This window comes from Sarcophilus harrisii, chromosome 4 (genome assembly GCF_902635505.1).
Source record: "Sarcophilus harrisii chromosome 4, mSarHar1.11, whole genome shotgun sequence".
NCBI lineage: Eukaryota > Metazoa > Chordata > Mammalia > Dasyuromorphia > Dasyuridae > Sarcophilus > Sarcophilus harrisii.
This window is the reverse complement of record NC_045429.1, coordinates 382,512,347-382,539,122: the sequence shown is the minus strand read 5'-3', so window position 1 is coordinate 382,539,122 and position 26,776 is coordinate 382,512,347. Positions and strand designations below refer to the sequence as shown.

General features: G+C 34.5%; 1 protein-coding gene across 1 annotated transcript in view; it reads right to left on the bottom strand.

The window, feature by feature from the left end:
- Positions 1 to 7,062: 7,062 nt before the first annotated feature.
- LOC116423369 (cation channel sperm-associated protein subunit epsilon-like) overlaps positions 7,063 to 26,776 on the bottom strand; it is a 135,726-nt gene continuing 116,012 nt past the window's right edge. Inside the window, exons 16-22 of the mRNA XM_031966984.1 lie at positions 26,627 to 26,660; positions 26,472 to 26,551; positions 23,315 to 23,414; positions 19,658 to 19,744; positions 18,093 to 18,250; positions 15,051 to 15,104; positions 7,063 to 7,751 (exon numbers count right to left, since the gene is read on the bottom strand). Coding sequence (XP_031822844.1) covers positions 7,574 to 7,751; positions 15,051 to 15,104; positions 18,093 to 18,250; positions 19,658 to 19,744; positions 23,315 to 23,414; positions 26,472 to 26,551; positions 26,627 to 26,660 — 691 coding nt within the window. The 3' untranslated portion in view covers positions 7,063 to 7,573. The remainder of the gene's footprint in view (positions 7,752 to 15,050; positions 15,105 to 18,092; positions 18,251 to 19,657; positions 19,745 to 23,314; positions 23,415 to 26,471; positions 26,552 to 26,626; positions 26,661 to 26,776) is intronic.

The following is a 26,776-nucleotide window of genomic DNA, read 5'->3' as shown; positions in this document are numbered from 1 at the left end:
GCCTATCTGGAGGAGGGTTTACATATCCAGGAGGACTGGCAGAGGATTTTATACTATGTTCCCTTGTAGGGGCTTCAAACTGCTTTTGTTTTTTTTTTTTTGACATCTTTACTAATTGGGTAAAATCCTTCCCTTGTGAGAAAGATAATCATACCCACTTAAGATTAATTATTATCTTCACTTTGCATCTCATCCTCTTTACCCAATGGTTAATGCCTTCTAAATATTATGTTGCTTAGACCTGAGCACTCTTTCACTCTGTATAGGACCACACTGTTCCCCTGATTGTCCCTACTCATTTGAGGAAACAAAAGCAGGACGTTGGGGAAAATGTTCTTTGGTATTTATTCTAGGAAAAGATGTCTGGATGTGAAGCATTCATGATAGCTTCATCTCTTCTTCCCTCCTCCCCCCTAGTCTTTTTCTGGGTGGGGTTCCTGATTACTGTCCTTAGTAACTTCCACACTAACTTCACTTTTGTTTATTTATCTATCCATCTATTTTTTTTTTTGTCATATTTGATCTTGCATTTTTAATTTACTCCCCTCCTCAGCCTGGACCCCACTAGGCAGGGCCAGCTCTATGCCCCTCATCAGCCTGAAGCAGCTCTTAAAGATGAGATCTTTGTTCCTTTGTACCAAATGAATTTGAATCTGGACTGCTTTAGGTGGGAATTATGGGATACTGGCTCTGAGGCCTCTGGGCCAAGACAGTGCTGTAGCAGAAAACAGTAACAGACAGTGGATAACTGCTGTGCAAATGGTAGTGCAAGTCTGGTGTGCAAGAGTGGATTGAATTAATCCAAAAGATGCTAGTATTCTTAATTCAGCTTTTATTAGCCAAGTATTACATTATTTCCAAAAGAGTTTCTTGGGTTGGCATGAGAAGAAATTAGTGAGCTTAAAAGCATTGCTCAGTATATTTATGAAGGGAGAGAAAAGTCAAAGGACAATGATAAAGTGGAATCCCAGCTGAAACCTCAGGTATTCTTAGCTGTTGCTCAGATAGCTCCATTTTCCACTCCTTTAAACCAATCAGGGAACCATGAGCCACCAATATGTTTTTGTTATCAGAAGAAGGGCCTTGCAGCATGTAAAAAGACCAGGCTTTTCAACGGCCATATATGGAGGTGTAGAGAAGGAGCAGGAATAAAAACTCATCTTTTATTTGTTCCAGTCCTGAAGAACTTGCTCCAGTCACTACAGTCTGCCTTTCTCTGCACCAAGGAATCAATGGTTACTTGATGATACATTTTATGATTGTTTGGTAGATACTGGAGCTTCCCTTTTATTACTAAATAAAAAGTCATACCAATCTTGCAGTCTTATTGGTCTCACTTGATTGTAGAGGCCTCTGAAGAAAAACAGACTTTCTATTATTGTACACTGAAATGGTTACCATCATCCCATTCTCTGTTGAGCATCCCTTTCTTATTGATGCCTGATGGCTCTGTTAATTTACTAAGTTGAACTCTCTTGTGTAAATTGAAAGCCACAATCTCCTGTCTTCCCTATGGTTCTCTGTCTTTATATCTCCCAGAGGACTCTTTCTTCCTGTTTCCTATGTTGATAGTTCATGATAGTCTTAAGGATGATTTCCCTGCTTTTCAAGCCAATTTTGAAAAAGAAAAAAAAAATAGAAGAAAATATAAAACACCTCATTGGAAAAACAAGTGACCTGGAAAATAGATTTGGGAGAGACAATCCAAGAATTAATGGACTTTCTGGAAACCATGATGAAAAAAAGATCCTAGACATCATCTTTCAGGAAATCAAGGAAAACTGTCCTAATTTCCTAGAACCAGAGAGCAAAATAGCTATTGAAATAATTTTCTAATCACCTCCTGAAAAAGATCCCAAAATGAAAACTCCAAAGAATATTATGGTTAAATTTCAGAATTATGGGATCAAGGAGAAAATATTGTAAGCAGCCAGAAAGAAACAATTCAAATATCTAGGAGCCATAATCAGGATTACCCATGACCTAGCAGCTTCCACTTTCCACTTTCTGAAAGGCAAAGGAACTTGGATTGCAGCCAAGAATCAAATATCCAGCAAAATTGAGCATTATATTTTAGGGAAGAAGATGGACATTTAAAGATACAGGTGAATTTTATTTATTTCTTATAAAAAGACCAGAGCTGAACAGAAAATTTGATCTCCAAATACAGAGTTTGAGAAGAATAGAAAGGTAAAAAGGAAAGAACTCTTGAGAACTATATCTCTTTTATGGGTATATTTAGAGGGTGCAGGTATAATTTGATTTTATTGTGATAATATAAAAAAGAAAGTAGAGGTGGAAAGGGGATTGTACCGGAAGAAGAGAAAAATGGAGGTAAAATGAGGTAAATTACATCTCATGAAGAGGCAAAAAAGACCTATTATAACTGAGAGAAAGAAGAAAGGAGATGAACATCGTGTGAATCTTACTCTTATCAGATTTAGCTCAAGAGAGAATATCAGACATACTCAGCTTTACAGAGAAACTTGTCTTACTCTGTAGGGAAATAGGAGGAAAAAGGTACAAGAAAGAGGGAAGGACTGTAAAAAAGAAAGGCTGTTTGAGACAGGTGGTGGTCAGAAACAAAATACTGAAGAGGAGGGAAAGGGGGAAAGGAAAGAAAAAATACAACTTGGGGAAAATAAGGTGGTAGGAAACAAATAATTAGTAACTATAATTGTTAATGTGAATGGGAAGAACTCTCCCATAAAATGGAAGCAGATAGCAGCCTAGATTAAAAATCAGAATTCTACAATATGTTGTTTACAAGAATCTCTTCCCTATATCAATTCAGCTTGCTCAATAACTCTCAGAGGATAGCTCAGTCATTCCATCTGATCTCCCTGATTCTCTGTGGAATATTTCATCCTCAAATATTTTAGTTGTGTCTCTTTGTGACCTCATAGATTTCTCAGCCTTTATTGCTAAGATTCTTCTAAAGGAAATTGTGCCTTGGTTTGGTCCTCCAGCATATATTGACTTTGATAGGGCAACCCATTTTACTGATATTATAATTTCCCAAGTTTACTTGTATCTTTAGATAACTCTCTTTTTTTTTTTTATTATTTTTTTTTATTTTTATTTATTTAATAGCCTTTAATTTACAGGATATATACATGGGTAACTTTACAGCATTAACAATTGCCAAACCTCTTGTTCCAATTTTTCACCTCTTACCCCCCCCCACCCCCTCCCCTAAATGGCAGGATGACCAGTAGATGTTAAATATATTAAAATATAACTTAGATACACAATAAGTATACATGACCAAAACATTATTTTGCTGTACAAAAAGAATCAGACTCTGAATTATTGTACAATTAGCTTGTGAAGGAAATCAAAGATGCAGGTGTGCATAAATATAGGGACTGGGAATTCAATGTAATGGTTTTTAGTCATCTCCCAGAGTTCTTTTTCTGGGTATAGCTAGTTCAGTTCATTACTGCTCCATTAGAAATGATTTGGTTGATCTCGTTGCTGAGGATGGCCTGATCCATCAGAACTGGTCATCATCTAGTATTGTTGTTGAAGTATATAATGATCTCCTGGTCCTGCTCATTTCACTCAGCATCAGTTCGTGTAAGTCTCTCCAGGCCTTTCTGAAATCATCCTGTTGGTCATTTCTTACAGAACAGTAATATTCCATAATTTTCATATACCACAATTTATTCAGCCATTCTCCAACTGATGGACATCCATTCAGTTTCCAGTTTCTAGCCACTACAAAAAGGGCTGCCACAAACATTCGTGCACATACAGGTCCCTTTCCCTTCTTTATAATCTCTTTGGGATATAATCCCAGTAGTAACACTGCTGGATCAAAGGGTATGCACAGTTTGATAACTTTTTGAGCATAGTTCCAAACTACTCTCCAAAATGGTTGGATTCGTTCACAACTCCACCAACAATGAATCAATGTCCCAGTTTTCCCACATCCCCTCCAACAATCATCATTATTTTTTCCTGTCATCTTAGCCAATCTGACAGGTGTGTAGTGGTATCTTAGAGTTGTCTTAATTTGCATTTCTCTGATTAATAATGACTTGGAGCATCTTTTCATATGACTAGAAATAGTTTCAATTTCTTCATCTGAGAATTGTCTGTTCATATCCTTTGACCATTTTTCAATTGGAGAATGGCTTGATTTTTTATAAATTAGAGTTAATTCTCTATATATTTTGGAAATGAGGCCTTTATCAGAACCTTTGACTGTAAAAATATTTTCCCAGTTTATTGCTTCCCTTCTAATCTTGTCTGCATTAGTTTTGTTTGTACAAAAACTTTTCAGTTTGGTATAATCGAAATTTTCTATTTTGTGATCAGTAATGATCTCTAGTTCTGCTTTGGTCATAAAGACCTTCCCCTTCCACAGGTCTGAGAGGTAAACTATCCTATGTTCCTCTAATTTATTAATAATTTCATTCTTTATGCCTAGGTCATGAACCCATTTTGACCTTATCTTGGTGTACGGCGTTAAGTATGGATCAATGCCTAGTTTCTGCCATATTAGTTTCCAATTTTCCCAGCAATTTTTATCAAACAGTAAGTTCTTATCCCAAAAGCTGGGATCTTTGGGTTTGTCAAAGACTAGGTTGCTATATTTGTTGACTGTTTTATCCCTTGAACCTAATCTATTCCACTGATCAACTAATCTATTCCTTAGCCAATACCAAATAGTTTTGGTAACTGCTGCTCTATAATATAATTTTAGATCTGGTACAGCTAAGCCACCATCATTTGATTTTTTTTTCATTAATTCCCTTGAAATTCTTGACCTTTTGTTTTTCCATATGAACTTTGTTGTTATTTTTTCTAGGTCATTAAAATAGTTTTTTGGGAGTCTGATTGGTATAGCGCTAAATAAATAGATTAGTTTAGGTAATATTGTCATCTTTATTATATTTGCTCGCCCTATCCAAGAGCATTTAATATTTTTCCAATTGGTTAGATCAGACTTAATTTGTGTGAAAAGTGGTCTGTAATTTTGCTCATAAAGTTTCTGATTTTCCCTTGGCAGATAGATTCCTAAATATTTTATATTAGAAGTATCCTTGAGTCCAAAGTTCTATAAATGATACCAACCTAATTTTGGCAGAAGCTTGTGGAGCGCTTATAGTTCATGGCGGGATCTGGTTTTCTTCAGGCTAGGAGAAGTTGTATGATCTACTCTAATTAAATTTGCTCTTTTGGACATAACTTATCTTACTTTTAGTAACAGGGTTTTCTTAAAATTGATTCCTAGAGATTATTGACCCAGAAGTAACTTTACAAGGATGAATTGTCCTTTAATCCAGCATTTTTTGACTTTTGTAACTATTGCTTCAGTTTTACTAATCATTATAGAGTGATGGGGACAGCTAGGTGGTATAGTGCAGAACCTTTTCTATTTTTTCTACTCATGACACCTTTTTAGCTGAAAAAAATTTTTATGTGATCCTGAGTATATAGATATATAAAAAAGGCATACAAACCAAACATAAAAAATCATAATTTCATGACCCCCCCACCTTCATTTATGAGTCTCTATATGGGATCATGAATGACAGTTTAAGAAGCTGGGACATAGTGGATAGAGCACTGGACTTGGAATCAGGGAGACCTGACTGGTCTTTGATACTTATTAGATCTGTAACACTGGGCAAGTCACTTTATCCTGTCACTTCAGTTTAGTTCCTCATCTATAAAATGAAATGGAGAAGGAAATGGCATGCTAGCTAGCATCTTTGCCAAGAAAACCTCAAATCAGGTAGGATTGAATGACTGAACAAAAACAACATGGAGTGAAAGACAATTTTTTTTTATTTTGTTATTTGAGAAAGATAATGATTCATGGGAGGCATGATCTCTCAAGAATCAAAGGAAGTGAATTATAAAATTTAAAATTGATTTTTAATTCCATTCCTAAAAATGGAATTAATCAAGCCCACATAGATTTAATATTTTCCTTCCTGTATTTGTCTAAATACATTATTGATACAAGTGTACCCAGATAACCTCGGATCATTTCTTATGACTTGTACCTCTAACAGTATAATTTTACTCACCACCCACATTCTGGAGGAATTTATCTAAAAGTTATTCTCATCATTATAAATTGTTACTTCTTCAAACCAATCAAATCTCATTGCCTGCATATTTCTCTCATGATCTGAGAACTGATCTCATTTCTCAAGGATGTTGTCATAGAGAGAAATGAGATCACATTGATTCTACTTCATCAAAATGTCCAAATTGCCAATCGAAATTGCCTTACCTTTGTCTCTCATGTCTGAGACTGGATTTGAACTCAGGTTCTCCTAACTTTTTATTGAGACAGTAGTACTAGTATTTGAGAGTTATTGAGGAAGCTATATTTATAAAAATTCTACTCCATATGCTTGCACATCCAAAGTGATATTTGGAAGCCAAGTATTTTTACTAAAACTTCGCGTGTCAAGGGCCTTTGTGGCTTGAAACCTTCTCTTCCCCCCCATCCTCAAATGGAAAAACAGTAATTTGTGGTTGATGGTTACTAAATAGAAGACCTAACTGATCAAATGAGATAACAGAAAGAGACCTGGGAAAATCAGTCAAGGGTCTGATGCAGAGAGTAACTTTATAGAGTAGGAGGCCAGGAAAGTTATCTAAAGGTCATTCTATTTGCAGAAGGATCAGGCACATTCTATTTGTAGAAGAATTTCATGAAGACCATAAACCAAACTGATTGAAATTTTATTAATTCATTAAAATCATCCACAATTTATTTAACAAGAAGATTAAAAAGATAATTACTTCATACAAATTTCTCCAGATTTCTAAATACCACTTGTCAAATGCTAATATACATGAGTAGTTCTTCAAGTAATAAAATCAGAAGAAATACAATATTTTAGTTTTCCACGAACTCCTAGAAAATACTAATTGTTTGGAGTAGCTGAGATGAGTTTATTAACATTCAATGTTAATTGAATCAAATTGAAATCAAATTGAAAATAATCAAATTAATTTTTTTATTTCAAGTTTTCAAATGGACTTTAAAATATAATCAGCTATTCCTTAAATTTTTTAAAAATTGCAAACTTAATAACCAGCAACAAAAACAAAAATTTCTTTCAATGTAAAACAAAAACCAAACAAGGCCAGCCCCAAATTTTACCAAAGAAAATAATTCAAATGTGAATTTGTTATCCTAGCAGATTATTGGATTTCTATTGGTTCAGATTTCAGGTTTCTTAAATGTACATACTATTAAGCAAGGTTCAAACTGGTATATCTGACCAGTCAATTTTCCAAATTTAGCACACTCCTACAGGAATCATCAACTACTTTAGAAGTTACTATTTGTTTCATTGAAGTAACCATTCTAGTCAAGTCCAGCTCTATTTGAAATGTAGTGTGTGAATATTTCAGAATCTTTTAAAATTAGATACCATTTAAGGAAGCATATCACAAAAATAAGAGAATTTTAAGTCTACAGGTAACTCAGAGAACATCTTTCACACGCTAAATTTGGTTCCTAAATGCACTTATTTACTATGGACAAGATAATTTTATTTTCTTTATCCTCTCTTATTACCAAAAATATAAACAATATTTATGAGCTGTGTTGTCTTGTCAAATGTTTTTGTTTATTTTTATGTTTTGATTGTAGACTTGGTTCATAAATAAATTTTCGAAAGATCTTTAAATAATGGAAGTAGCTGATAAGTAGGCAAATGAAGATGAAAATTATCAGGAAAAACATGATCAATAAAACCAAAATAGGATCTGTTCTGAAAAAGAAAAGCAAAATGATTAAAAATTAGTTGTTATGCCTGAGTTTATTTTTACTCCTCTTTATTTCTGGGCAAAAAACAAGGGCAAAACAACTTGAAACAGGAACATTTCAGAGAGCTCTGTATCTATCTCTGTCTCGACTTCTCTCCCTTTCTTTCTTTCTCTTTTCCTTCCTCCCTTCCTCATTTTTTCCTTCTTTTCTTCCTGTTGTACATAAGGAACATATAAGTATGATTGCTTAATTGATATCCTACATTTCTTCTGCATGTGTTGAACTTATTTGGCAAGTATTTTCGCTTCTAGCCCCGTTGTAAGCATTCAACAACAGTTTTTCTCCTGTAGTATATCCTAAGCCCCACTGATGAGTGTTTAAGATTTTTCAGATGAATTCTTTGGCAGCACATAGCACAAACCTGTATGCTTCCAATCAATTAACAAATGTTTATTGTTTGTATGATGACTAGAACTTCATGAACTGCTATTCATATTTGTCATCTATAGCATTCAAATAGAAATCTTCCTAGATAATTAATTATAAGGTAAAAATTATTATTACATTTCTTTGAATATTGATTGTATTCATTTATTAAATTATAGAATCTTAAAGATTTAACTTTAGAAACTCTCTAGTCCAACTCCATAAACAATGATCTCCATCCTGTACCATTGCTTCCAATACCCAAAGAATTAAGTTAAATAGCTTGTTATGTGTACATGCTATCACTGGAGGGCAGCAGAGATATAGGAACAGTCCAGGAGCAAAAAAGCACACAGGTTTGTTGACTGGTAAAGTTATTTAAATATAAAGGGAACAAAGAGATCATCTAGTTCATCTTCTTGTTTTATAGATGAGAGAATTACTTTTAAAGATTCCAACTCATTCTAGGTTATAAAAACAGTACATAAACCAGAGGTTACTTGACACTAAGATTCAATAATTTAATAAATATCCTGTTTTAAAGAACTACAATGATAATGTTATCTTGGAAAATTTCTTAAATTTCTATTTGAGAACTATAGATGGCAAATCTAAATGAAAAGAGTGAATATTTCCAAAATTATAAATCTCTCCGATTAACAGAAGAGGAAATAGAATACTTATATAATCTTATTTTAGAAAAAAGAACTTAAGCCATAAATAAGGTCCTTAAGAAAAAACTCTCAGAATCAGAAGTGGGTTCTACCAAGAATTTGAAAAACAATTCCAATAAATTTGGAAAAATAGGCAAAGAAAGTGGTTTTCTTTTATGACACAAATATGATGCTGATCAGGAAGAGCAAAAACAGAGAAAGAAAATTACAGACTAATCACTAAAGTGAATTGAGCAGAACCAGGAGAACATTGTGCACAGTAATAACAATATTTATTATATGATAAATAACTGAGAATTAATTATTCTCAGCAATATGATTTTCCAAAACAACCCCAAAGGACTCATGATGAAAAATGCTATTTGCTTCCAGATGAAAGAAGAAAGTTATGAATAATGTTAGATAATGCTTCAAGTTGCACTCAATACTCCAACTTTATTTTTATTTTTAATTTTTTTGTTGCAACATAGTAAATATGAAAGTATGTTTAATTGTATAATATACATGTAAATGTGTATTATATGTGTAATTATATAATATTGTATAATAGAAACGTATAATGGATATCACATTCCTTGCCTTCATAGTAGGTAGGTTGGAGGGAGGTTAGGAGGGGACAGAACTCCAAAAAAATGATAAAAACAAAAATATTTAATGAATTGAGCTTGTCTAGGGTTTACTTCTGATGTGGAGGTTGAACCTAATGATTTCTAAAGGCCTTCTAAACCTCTAAATATAATTGTGTGGTATTTTTATTCATAGAATTCAGTTCGGGCAATTTATTTAAATAAAACTTTATTAAGCTGCCTGAAGCAACAAGGATTATGTTACACAAGTCAGATAGCTGCTACCACCTTGACTATAAGGTCAAAATCTCAAAATCTAGGGGAGGGAAAACAGGACTCTGAACCTGAAGGGCTTGGGATAGCAGTCTCTCCAGTCTGGGGTCTCTCCCCTTTCCTCCCTTCCTTAGTTCCTTAGCACCAGCTTTGTCATTTTGATCTTTATATGATGATCCTCATCATGGAGGGAGGAGAATAATCCATATTGAAAGGCAGTCAGCCTTGGCCTCCTCAACAATGGTAGCCAGTAGAAGCTGGAGAAAAAAAGTTCTCAAAACTCAGTCCTTGGCAGTGTCAGATTACTCAAAATGGAAAAAACCAAAAGATTAATGGAAGCCATATTAAAGAAGAAACTTTACCATCTGCTTTGCTCCTGATGTCTAAAAGACTATGGGATCTTTTTATCTGGCATGTGGTCTCCCACTTTAGATCATGAACTCTGTGAGAACAATGAGTCTTCCTTTTCTATGTGTATCACCAACACTTTGCAATGTAAGTGCTTAATATTCATTAAAATAAAAGTAGCAAGAAGAAGAACTGCGATTCAAATGCATCTTTTCTGATTACAAATTCAGTGCATTTTTCTTATGCCAATGTCTGACTTTTTGTAGCTAGAGAGATTATGAATCACAAAATTTTGCTCTCTAAAATCAAAGGATAGAAGGAGGACAGAATCCAGAGGGACCAATTGAGTTAACACATATTACTTGAAAACACTAATTATTAGTGACTTGAGACACTAAATAAAATGAGCTTTCTTCATAAAGGACTTGAGAAAGAGATAGAGACAAAGAAAAGAGAGACAGGGTCTAGAAAGAGATAGGTCTGAGAATGCACATCATTTATCAGTCTTTGGTATGAATGGTCAAGTCAGAAGTAGACAATTATTTTGGGGAATAGTAACCCAGGGTCAGGAATAGATAGGGATGAAGTCTGTGTCCAAAGTCAAGGCTCAAATAGGAAAGTCATGTTATAAGCAATGAGGGGGGACAGGAGTTAAGTTTTTAATAATTTCTGTCTCTTTTTGTTAAAGTGATACAAATCTCCTGGTTGGCCCCAGCTCATCATAGTTATATTCTACATATACCCATTGGGCATATGAAGTTTGCCTTGTATTCCTGACCACTTGTTCAATTTTCTTCATTATCTGCTCCTATAGCAGTGGGGGTTATGGAGGGAGCTTTCCTTTTCCCTGTGAATGGTAGAACTAGTGGGCATCTTTGCATCTATGTCCCAGTCCTGACAGGGGACTAGCTTCTTGATCTATACTTACAAATGCAGTTCTGTAGCATTGGGGGCACCTTTTTATAAGGATGTCCTTAGACATGGTCACATATTAATCTTCAGGATAAAAGTGAAGAGGAATACTGGAGGGTGTTAGATACTCTCACATTTTCCAGTTCAAGATCCAATCTAAATACAATTCCTTTAAGCCAAAGAATGAATAGGACATTATCCAGTGGGATAAACCATTGGTACATAATATAACACTAATAAAACTGACCTTGAAATGTCTAAGTCCAGTGAATAAAGGAAATTGGGTCATCTGGGAAAGACTTGAGTCACTTTCAAAGACATCAGGCGGTAAAAGTCAGAGCCAGATTGATCCTTGGTATCAGGGTGTCTGGGTTGGTGGATCACATGCGCTCTAGAGTAGGGCTAAAATCAATTGAGTGTTCTTATTAAACCCAACACCAAAATGGTGAGCTCCTGGGAATGGAGGAGCACCAGAATGCCTAAGGATCGCCAAAAAGGCTCAGGTTGGTGACAGATTAGGTCAATATTTTCATATATGTTGCTGGTGGGATTGAACCTGTGAGTGGATACTATACTTTTAAACTTGGTAGACAAAAAAAAAAAAGAAGAAAGAAAGAAGTTTAGGAAGAAAAGAAGAAAAATTCAAGAAATTCAGAGACAGCCAGAGGTAAGATCTTTTCAAATAACCAAGATTCAGATAGGTAATGACTATCCTTTTATAGCAAATGGAGCAAGGCAAATGGTTGTGGATAATTGTTTCAATGACTTTTGAACTATCTCTATCCTTTAAAAAAATTGGCATGAGCTAAAGACAGTTGAGATATAGAAAGCCCTTTATCAGAGGAGCTGTATAAAGCCTGAAAACATGAAATTACTCTGTAACATCCATCACAAATACTTATCTGGCCTCTGAACTATTCTAGTGATGAGCTCACCATTTCTCAAGTCAATCATTCCATTTATGATAAGCCCTAATTTTAGCAAGTTCATTTTTCTATGCTCCCTTGCAACTTTCTACCATTGGTTCCAGTTCTGCATTCTGAAAGGATCCTGAATGAATTTATTCCCTCTCCTATAGTTCTTCAGCTATATAAAGGCACTCTCCTACCTTCTCTTTTCTAAGATAACAATTTCTAGTTCCTTAAAAGCATTTTCATATGACATTATTTTGAGTTGTCCTCTTGATGTACTCCAGCTTTTTCCTTTAAAAACATGGCATCTAAAAATTGTACCCAGTAGTCAAACTGATTTAGTATAAGGATGAGTGTCTAACTTCTAAGTATTGTACTTCTATCAATTTAGCCTAAAATAACATAGAGCAATTTTATGCCATAATGCTTTGGGCAGCCGCATTGCAACTTAAGACTGATGTTGAGCTTATGTAAACCCCACATGGTTTCCTCTATTGAATGACCGTTTGTGTATATCTCCCTTATCCTATAGATACACAGTGGATTTTGTATAAAGTTCTACATTAGTTTCTTCTAAATTTCATCTTGTTAGATTTAACTTAAAATTCTTGCTAGTTGAAGTTTTTACACTGTCCAGCTCTTAGGGTAAGTTACACATAGCTCTTTTAGCCAAATCAGTTTTCTTGCTGTTCTTTCTCTGATATTGCATGTCACCCATCCCTTTCTCTTCATGTACATAAGATCCCTCATTCTCTTCAAAGATCTGCTTCCGGTGGCCACTTATAGAAAGTCATCCCTGGGATCTCCTCAAGTGCTAGTGCTCTTTTCCCAGAAATTATTTTATATGCATTTTATATTTCATTTTCTATGTCCATGTTGGGGCTATTTGTTTCATCTTTCTCTACCCTTAGACTAAAGGTTTTGAGGGCAGGGCTGTTTGACTTTGTATCTCTAGTGTTTGTTGAAACAAATCATTGAAAATAAGAGAAAGTATTTGTTGCAAATCTTATTTTCTATTCTTTCAATAAGAGAATAATTCTATGTTAAAGCTCATTTATTACATCTTGATAATAGAAGTTTTGTATTGTCCAAAGGATTGACTTTAGAAAAAAGTTGATTTCTCTGAAATTCAAAGCCAGCTTTGGGCAGCTTAATATGAGCTACCAAAATTAACCACATCCCCTTCTTGTGTTCACTTCCTTAAAATGCAGGTACAGGGTTCTAGAAGGCTTGAGGATATATCAAATTTAAAATTATAAAAAGTGACAACATTGGGTCCTAGCTGTCTGTAAGGGGATTATATTTTCAGCTAAACAAGGTAATCTCTGTGTGACCTTTAAAAATTCCCTGAACAGCTATTTGCCTTCATTTCTCATCTGTAAAAAATGAGAGGTTTACGCAAATTAGATTATCTCAAAATTCTTTTCCCATTAAAAAAACCAACTTTGAAGATTATAAATATTTAATTCGAAAAGGACCAAGGCTAAATGATACATCAGTTTCTTCCACCTTATTCAGATCTAAGTTGTATATTATGATAGAGGGATATTCTAATGACATCAATTTTTGAGTATTCTTGATGAGGTCTTTTTGTAGTCAGGTGGGCCATAGGAAGAGGCATTGAGAGAAGGCTTAAATGAGCCTTTGGACTCTACCTAGCTGAATTCCCAAGCTCTTCCTTGAGGCAAGCAAAAAGGAGCAGTGATTCCTTAAATGGACCTTTTGTTCTTAAGTGGGACTTTTGTTCCATGTCAAATTCCTTGCATTGACAAAATTATCATAACCCCATATTACTGTATCCAATTAGAAATCATTATGTCAAACCCCTGAGGTTATTTTTCTGTTATAAAAGAATCTATTTGTTCTTTTCAGGTTCATTAGAAAGAGCTCACCTTATGGTAACAATTTCTTTTTTTTTTTTTTTTTTTTTTTTTTTTCATCTATGGATTTTATTTGGGGATATTCAAACCTAAAGATTTTAGGATTTTGAAAAAAAAGTAGGGATTTACAATTAAATACACAGAAGACAATTAGAGCACAATTAGGACGCAAGTTTAAACTAGCAGCTTTCGGTATTTGTGGAAGATGTTAAGAGGAGAAAATCAGACACTTGTTAGATAGCTACCTCCTAGATTCTGGTCTGTTGAGAGGATTTACCTTAGGTCAGTGAATTTCATTATCACATGACTTATGGTAACAATTTCTATTGGTACTTTACTTGCCTTATGCTAGTTAAATAGGAATTTATTTGTCTTATGGCATTTCTCTCCTTGTTAATGGGGGATTTAGCCGTGTCTTTCCTCCTTTTTAATACCTAAAAATTCTTGTTGGAAATTAGTCCTCTGTCAGCAGAGTAATAAAATCTTAGATTCTTGTTTTGGAGATGGTCTAAGCATAAAATTTATTTTGGGACATGTTGCAATTCAGGTTTACAACCCTAATATATTTTTTAATACCTAAGCCCCAATATTCTTTTCAGTTGGGCAGTAAAATTTCGCCTGACCCTTCCTTAACAGAGAATGCCTTGAGTGAATGGTAACACCCCATGAATTCACAGGACCTTCTTAGAACCATGGAAATGTATTGTCTCCACGTTCCCAAATTTTCTGAGTGTAGAAAGACTGGTACATTAGTACAAATGAAAAAGATTTAACTATTGAAATTCATAGCTCTGGGTATACCAGTTTAAAATTAAAATTAGGACTTTTATGATTCTGTGATCCTGGTTTTGAGCTGAAGCATAGGTGAAAAGTCCTGAAATATGTGTTTCCCTGGTTTGATCAGCAGGCGACACCATCATGATATAAAGACAAGACTGCTGTATATGGAACGTGAAGAATCCAAGGTAAAGAGAGAAGCACAGTTTCAGTGTTTGTAGTGGGAAGAATAATAAAGTTATTTCCTAACCCAATCTAGCCTTCCAAATCAGCCATTTTTGATTCAGAACAAAAATGTATTTACTGACATCTAAAAATCACAAATGTTTATTTTGCCCCAAAGACACAAATTTTATTCCTAGTTATTTTTCATTATACAATACAGTAAGATGCCTTTTTGATAATAAGGTTTAGAGAAGGTAAAACCTTAAAAAACAGATTGTTTCTTCACTTTCCCCCCACTTTTTTTGGTACTCAGTAAGGAGATCTAGTATGTTTTTAATAATTTCCCCAATTAACCCCCATTGATTTCTTACTTTGGAAGTATGCCGAATGTCTCAATTGCAAAGGTGGCTGTTAGTTCACAGAAACTACAAATAAAAAAAAATTAAACAAGAAAAACATGCTGAAAATTTCAGTTTCAACACCATCCATATTAATACAACTAAATCATTTAATGTGAGATTAAACTCATTTAACAAGTCCCATTCTCTATAGCAGAGCATGTCCTACTTTCCCTATATTGTATCTAATCCACCTGGTAGAGTTTGTTATAGAAGTTACCCAGAGACATTATTAATAGTAAAATTATTTATGTCATAATTAGAAATTGAACCTTTGGTTTCAAAGGTGAAGAGACATTAGGACTTGACTTAGGTGGTTGTAGAGGAATAGATATAAAAGATATTTCTGGGAGGTAATTGATAGGATTTGGCAGCTGATTGGATGGGGTGAAGCAAGAGTTATAGATGATTATGAGAAGATGGGTCTGGGTGACTGGAAGATGGGTTTGGAGGGAAGAGCAGGATTTGTTCTAAGGTGATGAGTTTAATTTTGGACACACTGCTTTTGAGGTACCACTAGAACAGATGCAGTTCTCCTGTAATTAGCCAGAGATGAAAGACTGGAATTTTGGGAAGAGATTAAGGAAGAAGAAATCAATTTATATATATTCTGCATAACTGATAATTGAAGCCATGAGAGCTGCTGAGAGAGAAGAGAGCCAAAGACAAAACCTTAGGAGGCCCCCCCCCTCCCCCATAAAGGATAAGAATAGAGAATTCATTAGAAAACTAGAAATCATGAGAGTGTACTATTATAAGAATAGTGAGTAGAAGCATCAGTCCACATTGTCAAATGCTACAGAAATGTCAAGGAGGACAAGGGCTGTCTTGGTAAGGAGATTACTAATGAGGTTGGAGGAAGATGTTTCAGTAGAGTGGTGGAGAAAGAAGCCACATGGGGAATTATTGGATGGTGAAGTAGTGGAGTTCTCAGGGTGTACTGCTCTGTCTTTAACTTTGATAATGAAGGGGAGAGAAGAATTAGGATGACAGTTCAAGGAAGAGATGGTGCTTAAAGGAAGGTTTAGGATTTTCTGTTTGTTTGTTTTTAGGATAGAGAATTCCTGAGCATGAGGTGGTAGAAGATTAAAAATGCCTAAGAATTTATGGGAGGTTAAATATATTATTATTTACAAAGTAACTCCAGCTATATACAGAGAGAGCACTCCATTTCTGGTGGAGATCAGAGATTTCAAGGAGGAGGAGGCATTTGAATTGAGCTTTAAAGAATGCATTAAAAATTCAGCGGAAAAGAAAAGGTAGAAGGACATTATAAGAATAGCAAAGAAAAAAACAAAGGGAGAACAGAAAAGTACTGGATGTGTTCAAGAGACAGAGAGAATATTTATCCCTTCCACATAGAAAATTTCCCCCTTGTGTTTAGATGTATCATGGGTAAGTATTAGAAATTAAATTTTGGGGGAGTTTTGTGAAAGCTGCAGACAACATGTAAAGGCCAGCAGAGAACATAGAAAAAGTTTAGAAATTCAGAAATGCAAAAAATATGTTTAGTACTAAATAATATCAATATTTTTTAATCTTTTAATATTGTAATAATTCAGACTTCTTTTCTGGTAGGAAGGTGGGGTCAAACATTTGATGTGCGCTTTCTAGATTGTGGGGGTGTCTTTCTTCCACCCTTTGTGAGGTGGAAAGGATAGTTGTAGTCCAGATCATTAGGGACATGTGGAAGGAAAGACAGGTAGATAAAGAAATTTGGGAGGTTATAGTGATTTCTTCTTTTCTCTTAATACCTATTACATTTCCAATGGTATCATTTATTACTTTGTAGCTTACTGGGATGTCATCTTTATGGGAATTGAACTGTTTTGAATCTGCATATTGTATTTCTCCAAGAAAGTAAGCCTCTTGACAATAGGAAGGACGTTTTACAACATTCAGCACATACTAATGTATTCAGCAATACTTGTTGAATTGAATTATCTCAGTCATAGTTGGCAATCAATAGTCATGTGGCTCAACCAAACAACTGAACTTTGTCATTTGGAATTTAATTAAAATAGAAAATTGTACAGCAATTAAAAAAAGCATCTTTAAATTTCAAGTGGTTATTCCTAAAGAAAACAGATATCTAAGAGCTTATTGTGGCTTTCCTTTTGGGGATTAATTTTCTAATACTGTAGAACAATGGTATCAAATTTGAATAGAAACGAGTGCCATTAAACTGTCCATCAGGATCTATGGGGGCTGCATATTGACTTAGAAAATCACATGTTAAATATTTGTCAATTATATTTCAATCTAATTAAGCCCACTTAGTGTTATGTTGTGTTGTTTGCCACAATATGTTTGACCCTTGTGTTATAGAAAGCATTTTAAGGAAAATAAGGCAAAAAAATTTTGCCTTGGGGGTAGTAGTGCTGCAATTTATATAATCACATTTTTGGATTGTATGTCAGTGAGTTGGATTGACTAAATATTTTACCCTTCTTCTATACTCATTTGGACATTATAGAATACCTGTTTTATGGGGAAGCTTTGAGGTAATTTTGGGAAGGAGTAAGTTTTTTCTGATATTATTATCACTTTTAATTCAATCCAACAAGCATTATTTTGGTTCTTAACACATGAGCAGCAATAGTAAAAATAGCTATAAAATTCAAGCATGGAAGAAAATGTAGAGAATAAATGGGAAAGTTCATTTTATTGTTGGTTTCTTTTTTTTTTTTTTCATCCTGCTTTTCATACTTCTGAAATCAAAGAAAGAGATATTCCTTTTCTACTCTGAAGCAAACCTTTCCACCTTGTGCTCTGGATTCCATTTTTTCACATTATTTATCTGGTTCAACTCCATCCTCAGTTTTCTCTTGTGCCTTCAAATATTCTCAGCTTTTCTTATCTTAAAAATATTTGCTTGATTGATCCTATTTTCTTTCTCATTTTAAACAAATGATTGACACTTTGTTGGCTTTTTAAAAACAAGGCTTATCATTACTATTATTGCTACAAGGCTTTTAACTATTAAATTATTGTAAGATAAAAGTGTCCATATACCTGTAGTTTGGATCAATGATCTTAGCCCGGAACACATAAAAGCCAATTTGGCGGTTTTTCCACATTATTTTATTGTTATTAGAAGAGTTGATAATCTCATATGGTTGTGATAGGTCTCCAGCTTTTCCAGTGGAAAATGAAAAACAATGTTTATAATTCTAAATAGACAAAAAAAAATAGAAATATTAAAATCAGTTGCTGATTTTAGAAAAAAATCTTTCACTACATTCTGGAGTATGTTCTAGTACATTCTTAACAACTGTAGTTCTGAAGGAGAAAAAGCATAAATGACAAACTTTTAAGTACAATTTGAATTTTTAACAGTTTATCATTAATATTGTTATTTTATTCATCACTTTATTAAGTCCAGAAATCAGCAAAAGAAGAAATCTAGACCTAATTTCTCAATTTTTGGGGGGGGCCACATTTGTCAATGGCATTTGTCAGTTTTCAAGATGTATAAATGCTCATACTGTCAATTTAATAATAGGCTCTTACAAGCTGGCTTAAACTTCTGCTGCCTTACTGTAAAAAGGAGAATACCCTGGGTTCCCAAAACTTTGTGAAAGAAGTAGAAGCTCTGACAAATTCTACAATTCTAGAAAAGCTTCAAGTATGGGCTTGGCAGTAGAGAGAATTGTCTGAGGACTGGATTAGCTAAGTGTGGGTAGGCTTATTACTAAGAATTTGGCTACTGTTTGTAGATTTGCTAACTGATTGGTTGGTAACAGATGATTTGGCAACTGACAATTTGCTAACTGAATAAAGATGGGCAGAGGAGGAAATATCAAGGCTATCCCTTAGATATTTTTGTTCTATTGGCAATATAGAGAAGCTTATATAAGAAACTAGTTGGGAAAAAATGATTGTTTTTAGATGTTGAATCTAACACCATCACATAAGTTCAGGATATCTCCTGAAAGCTACCTACTAAGCTCTTAGAGGGGTTGCAATCTTAATTAATCAGGAAACCTTTATTAAGTACTGACTATGTGCTAGGCACTATGATAAGTCTTGCACAAATAATAAAGAGTCCTGCCATCAAGGAATTTACATTCTAATGGGGGAAGAGAATAAATACATAATCAGATACATCCAGAGTAGAAAGAAGGTAGATTGAGAAGAAAGAGTGCAAGGAGTTGGGGGCTCTGAAAGAGGATATCTGCAGAAAACATTTGATCTAAGATTTAAGGGAAGGCAAAGATTCCACCTCTTTAAGAGGTGGAAGTGAGCAGGAAGTCTTCCAGGCATGGCAGACAGCTACTACAAAGGCATAACTGGGTGAGAAGCTGTGGAGGAGCAGTAGACCAATATGGCTAGACTATAGAGTCTTCCTTTTCTAAGTCTGGCTCTCTATCTATAGTGACATGTTACCTAATAATAGTAATAAAATGGTTCAATAATCTCTGAAATGGCAAAGCATTTTAAAAAAATATGATTGTTGCTTTAAAAGTATATATGCCTTTTGTTATCTATCAAATTTTATATCTCATGGAAATTTGATAAACCTTTAATTTAAAGTATTCCAGTTTTTAATAAAAAAGTACAATTCTAATTTTTCTTACATCAGGGCCCCAGACTTTCTCTATGGGGAGGTCTTTATTTTCTTTCATCATTGACTTCCATGTCTGTGCTTCATTCACGCAGCCAGCCTGTTAAAAAGAGGCAAAGTCAAGATGATTTATTTTCCTAAGAAATTATCAAAGATTCCTGACTCTAGTCCACTCTATTATGGTACTTGCACAATTTGCAAGGAGGAATGTTGCCATCATTGCTTTTATACTGATGTCAAAGAATGGCCTTGCTTTCTGGGGGAAAGAAGGAATGCCATCAGAATCAGATCAAGAGTTAACTTCCTTCTCATATTTGGGGAAAAAAGAAGCATTTCCCCCTCCTTGTCTCACTAAAAATTAAGTGGAAAAGATGAATTACATTACATAATTCAACCAACAGACTGAATTTACAGGAGAAACCATTCTCTGATATTAGTTGTATTTAGATGAACATCAGGATAAGTTATCAATCTAAATCAATTCTGTGAAAAGAGAGAAAAGAGAGAAAAAAGAGAAAAAGTGAGAACAAAACAAACAGCTTATAGTCTTAACTTTTAAGAGGGTTTAGTTTGCACATCAAGAGTCAAATTTATATAGAATTGCAACCAATCATAGGGCAGCTTGGAGGCATATAAAGCACAGGTCCTGGAATCAGGAAGACTTCTCAGGAATCTATTAGTTTTAGGACCCCGAGAAAATTGTAACCCTGTTTGCCTCAGTTTCCTTATCTGCAAATCTGAATTGGAGAAGGAAATGGCAAACATTTCAGTATCTTTGTTGAGAAAATCCCAAGTGGGGTTATGAAGAGTCAGACATAACTGAAAAATGACAGCACAAAACAGCTAATCCTTTCCCACCACCCTCATTTCTGAAAGAATGAAATAAGAATGTAGAAAGCTCCTTCTCAAGAGCCCCCTAGAGACTTAGTGATAACCAAAGGTCCTATGTATAGTGTCTGGACTAGATTTCTGGAGGATCTCTGGATGAGCCTTGGTCTTAAGTGGAGAAGTGATGAAGGTAGGAGAGCCACTATCAAGCTGGCCAAAGATGGAGTCTCGCGTCTTCTCTGTGTCTGTGTCTGTGTCTGTGTCTGAGACTCTCAGATCCCAGTCCTCTTAGCCCTTAAATACCTCAGTACAATTACATCACTACAGCAACTGAGCAAGTGCCAAGTACAACCATTACATCACCATATCACACTAAGTATAGGCCAACTAAAGTGATTATATCATTATATCATATTAAGTATATATTTAACTAGAGAACTATTATCCCATCAATCACACTGAGTAGGTGCTTAATTATAAGCACTCTTCTGTCCTTGATTCAAGTATACCTTTCCAGAGTTCCAGCCCCCTATACCCATGCATTTTTAAATAAAATTTGAGAAAAAGAACATATTTAGGAATTATGATAGGACCTTATGAGCTGTGTTTGTAGGTAACGATACAGTGGGTTTTGAATAGTACTTGAAAAGTTTCTTCCATCTCCAAATAAATCCATTATTAGCATGCCACAGTACATAAAATTCTACCACCATAGAGAACTTTGGGTTAAAATATTGTGTCTCTAAGAATTCCCTTTCAAAACGTAAATATTCCTATGAGAGATAAGACATCAAGAAGTTATCAGGTTTTCACTGTTGTTTCTAATGAGATAGAACAACCTGAGTTTCTGCCCTGTGTATCCCTGGGAAAGTAATTTACTCATTTATAAAATGGAAGTATTAATGATAGTAACTAGCTCTCAGAATTGCTGTGAGGTTAAAATAAGAAAATATTTACTAAGGTTCTTTGAAAACCTTAAAGCACCATATAAATACTAGCTATTATTACTACTTTAACATTTTAGTGTGAGTCGATTGCTAGACTAGACTGCTTTTATCTATCATTTTGGAAAATAAGACAATATATTGAGATATAATGCAGTTAAGTTTTTAAATCAAGCAAATCAAGTCAAATCAAATTGAGAACAACCTTGAGCAAGATAATGTTATGGGGTAGGCCTGATTCAGACAGTCCTTGGCATTAATTCCAGTTTTGATACTTGAATGAAATGAGACACTTGTTGTAGGGCATTAAAAAGTTAACAAAATGAGATCTACCTAGCCATATCAAAAGGATATTCTACAGAATAGGCACTGAGGACATCTTGCCTTTATTCAGGTCAAGAAAGCTCCCTTGTCAATTGACCATTGTGATCCAAATCTATTCCACCTCCCTCCCAGCCAAGGTTTTCATGACTGCTTTGGATTCAAGTTACACTAAGAACAAAATCTGGACTTATTTTCTGAGCCAACCAAGCCTGAAGTTGGAAATTTGTAATCCAAGGACTGGACCTAGAGAGTCCAGAGATAAACTGGGTCCAGAGAAGAAATAAAAGCAACTGGGCTACTACACTCCCCAGGATCTGGAAAATTAAGACTTCATAACAGGATGGTAAAGTTAGAAGGAGTAATTGAGAAAATGGATAAAAATAGTCAACATTGCAAGGAATCTTACCTTCTATCATGCATGTATCACTTGATTAGTACTTTTTCATACTTGTCAGAGAAGTAGCAACTGGAACTGGGCACTTCTGGGGCTGAACCCTTTCTTTCCTAAACCATCTTATATAAAGCCAGACATAAATCTGGCCACTGATATCTGAGTAAATTTCAGACATGATATATTAGATATTGTCTATGGGATATCTAGATGATTTGGTAGCAGAAATAATTTGTCACATGTTGAGCCCAAGCAGAAACAAAACCCATGTGAAACTTAATAGAAATTCTAGATGTTTGTCATATTAGGTGAGAGTACAGATGGGTCTTAATAGAACTGTGGCACTTGCTTATTTGCCAACAGTCTTATCCATTAAAATCTCTGGAACTCAAAAGTTTCTGAGAGTAGAGTGAAGATTTCATTATTATTTCTGAACTGGCAGATTTAATTGATAGATTGATGAATCGAAAAAAAAAAAAATACTTGCTTTTTCTCTATAGCAGAAACTTGGCTGTAGGAAAATCTGATTCCTTTCCTCACCCTCAAATTGTTTAGTTATACTTTTCTTCTCCCCTCCCCCGCCTTCTTAAAGACTGGGTCTCTCACACTTTTCAGGAGGATGGAAGTAGATTCGCTACTAACAGGCTCTTGTTATTTGTCCTTTGTTCTCAGAGGACTATAACATCAGGGAGGTGATGTCATGACATGCAAGTGAATTGCATTTAAATGAGGAAGAACTGCACAAGGTCACCTATATCACTTTCCCCTCCAGGGTCATCTGGATCTAGTGGCAAGATACAGATCAAGACAGATGGCCCTAGATGAAATGGGAGACCTTGATCTTGTTAAGTGAAGGTCTTCAACAGGTCTCAGTTTAAATGAGGATGATTAGCAAAGCACTTTTGATCCACTCTTGTGTCCAACTTCAACTGGTTTGCTCCTCATGCAGCATGATGGCTCCTTGCTTTTAGGGACTCTCCACAATAATGCCAAACATGTTGCATGCAGTCAATTACCTTCATTCACTATACCACAGAACTCTTGAACTCAAATGAGCTCCCAATCTCAACCTTCTGGTTAGCAGGGATTACAGACATGAGCTACTTTCCATGTTCAAAATACATTATAAACTTAAAAGGGAAAAACTATATAACTAAATGCAAATGAAAAAAAAAATACTTACACTATGCATGGTTAAGGTATAGCTAAAATCAATTCTTTCATATATCTCCCAGATAATAAAATTTACTTCAATATCTTCAATGAATTGGTTACCATCATATCTGAAAGAAATAATCATAGGAACTTAATGCTTAATAATGTCAATTTTGGGGTAGTTGGGTTTCTCCAACTCTCATCATTTCTATGCAACTCATTTATGAGAGACAGAAATCTCAGAATGTACATCAATGGTTATTGGGGAAAAATTTGTGTGATTGTATGTAATGATTAGATTGGGTCATGGAAAATTCTGGGACAAAAGAAAGAGAAAAGTGTGGCATTCAAGTGGTAGGTGAACTTTTATCTTGTAGGGGGATGCAGCCAGCCTTAGTACCTTTGGACATGAACATGCATCCTTAGTCCTTTTATCCAGATTAACTGTGAGATCAATAGAAACAACCCCTCACAGCTGCTATTTATTTTTCTTCTATCCAAACCAAAGAGAATGAGTAAAATGCTCTTTTCCAATACCAAAGCAGAAAGTCCTTTCTAATTCTTCTTACAGCAGTCCATTCCACTTTTGGATAAATCTAATTCTTAGGAATTTTTTCCTGAAATCAAATCAAGATTGGCCTTTTTCTAAATTCTACCCTGGGACCCTTTGGGACAAGAAGAATAAATCCAATCCCTCTTCCATAGCACAGCTTCCTTAAATATTTGGACCTGTATCCCCTGAGAATTTTAATTCTCAGGCTGATATATCTTTAGTTTCTTCAACTGATTCTCACATGAAATGAACTCAAGAACTTTTACCAAACTGAATGATGGATGCCCTCTTTTGGAGGTTCTCCAACTTACTAAAGCTATTCAAGAGCTATTATGACTAAAAATGTACCTTCCCTTTGTTGATTTTCTCTGCCTTATCTTGTTTGAACATGGTTATTTTCATGTTGTCTCTCTCATTAGACTGTAAGCATCTTGAGGGCAGGGGCTGTCTTTTACATTTCTTTGTGTCCACAAGTTCTTCTCACAGTGGCACATAGTAGGTGCTTAATAAATGTTTGTTTATTGACTCTCAATATGATGTGGTCAGACCAGAGCAGAGTACATCAAGGCTATCACTTCCTCATTCCCAGAATTCTCCATTTAGCATGGTCCCCATGAATAACCTCTTCTCCCTCACACCTCCAAAACCATGTTTTGAATTCTGGCTCTACCTCTTATCCTATAGGTTCTTGGGCAAATAACTTTGTCTCTCAAAATCTTGGTTTCTTCACTTATAAAATGAGGATGAACAAGATAATCTCTTTGGTTCTTTCTAGCTTCAATCTATTCCAAAATGCCTATGTTCTCACTTTTCTTGTTTGAAGGGGGAAAAAAAAGACTACAAATTACTGGAAGCATCATCTAAAAAAAAAAAAAAAAATCCAAAACCTTTGAATTTAAAATGGCCTTCAGAATGGTTGAAAATTATGAACATTATTATAGTGACAATAATGTATATTCTTATCATAGCAGTGCCATTCAGACAGAATTACAAATATCATTATTGTGTGAAATGGAGAGATAAGGTGAAGAACTTACAGGTATGTTTAAATTCTTTTTCTGTATTTTATTTTCATTATTTCTGTGTTTCCCCTATGACCTGTATAATATGTGCAGGCTCATATTTACTTGAGCCTTGTTCATCTGTAAACATATTTACGTAACCTGAACTGATGACATTTATCAGTATTTGACATTTATTGATATTTAGTCTATTAGCTGGACCACTTTATTGATATTTAGTCTATTAGCTGGACCACTATCTGCTTGATTAAGCCTGAGGGCCTGACTTTTTGTTTCCTAGAAATCAGGAGCTTTCAGGGAAACAGAAATCTTCCATTCCAATCTCTCCAAATAGCAACAACTAATTAGATGCCTCCCTCCCCTTCTCAATGCTCTCTTACTTGTGATGTAATCTCTTGTATAAATGCTATGTATCTTTATTACTTCTTTAACCCTCCTACCATGAGCTTCCTCTTTCTTATCTTGTGATAGTATGGCTCATTCTCCTGAGATTTTTAATAAACAACTTTTCTGCCTTCTACTGAGTGATTTCTAAGTAATCATTTTGGGAAAGGGTCTTCTACATCCCTCACATTATGAAAATAAAAGATTGAACTAAATTAGATTATTCATTAATCTATTTCATTAATGTTGGTTATAAAATTTTACAACTAGAAGAAGCCAAGAAAACATGGGATAAAAACTTAGATGTCACTCACTAAAACTGATAAGTAATTTTGTTTATAGTATCTACTTTAAAGGAATTAGGTATCCTATCAAGTAAGACAGTATTTGTAAAGTGCTTAGCACATTATCTCCAGTAAAGTAGAATTTTAATAATTGCTTATCTATTCAATAGAAAGGTCACAAATCATTTGCCAACATTTGTGGTTTAAAGAAATACCTCTCAAAGAAATAGAAACAACATTCCCTAGTGCCACTGCCATTGCAAAGTTATATTATTAGCTGCTGAATTTTCCGGATGGCAGGGGAAGTAATGGATTTCTTCTGATCTCTTATAGCAAGTACACTTTTCTTTAACTATTTTTCTAATACCATTTAGGTTGGAATGGATTAGTTATCTCAAGAGGCTAGAGAAAGTGAATTGTAGTGCAAATTTAGATTTTTGTCTTTATCAATAGTATGCTCCCTAATAGCTGGTGGAAAAACCGAGATCATTTTAAAGCACAGATAAAACAGCAAAGTAACTGTATCTGTGAACTGTTACATTCTAAATTATCTGTTGAAAACCAAGAGCAACTTTTTTGGGATGCAATAGTCACTTGACTCAAGATTACCAGGGAAAGGAAGGAAGAATTTTGACAATAATCCTGAAGAATACAATTTAAAGCAAAACAAAGGGATTGTTATCAATCCCAAATTATGGTTTAAAGAAATACCTCTCAAAGAAATAGAAACAACATTCCCTAGTGCCACTGCCATTGCAAGGTTATATTATTAGCTGCTGAATTTTCTGGATGGCAAATATACACAACAAATATACACAGTGAAGTTTCTCAGTGAAAACAAACACAAAAACCTATTTTTGACCTATCAGTTAGCCCCGACGTTCATCTCATGATTTAGAAAAATGCAAAACAAATGGGAAAATGTTTTAGGATGTTACTTACAATTGAAGGACAGGGTGAAAACTTTCAAACATATAAATGTTCAAAGGGCAGCCATATTCACTAATATTATAGTGTACACGCTAGAAAAGAAAAAAATCTATAAGTTATTTTTTATAAATTTGACTTATGGACAAAAAAACCCATAATTTTCTTACCTTGTGTTGAGATGGATTGCCCCTCAAAAATTGCCTAATAAAAAGGAAACATTTTAGAATACTTAAGTTTTACACATTAAAAATAATTCCTTTATGGGCTAAAACACATTTAATTTTCTTAACTTCATTATGCAAACAAATAAGGACCTC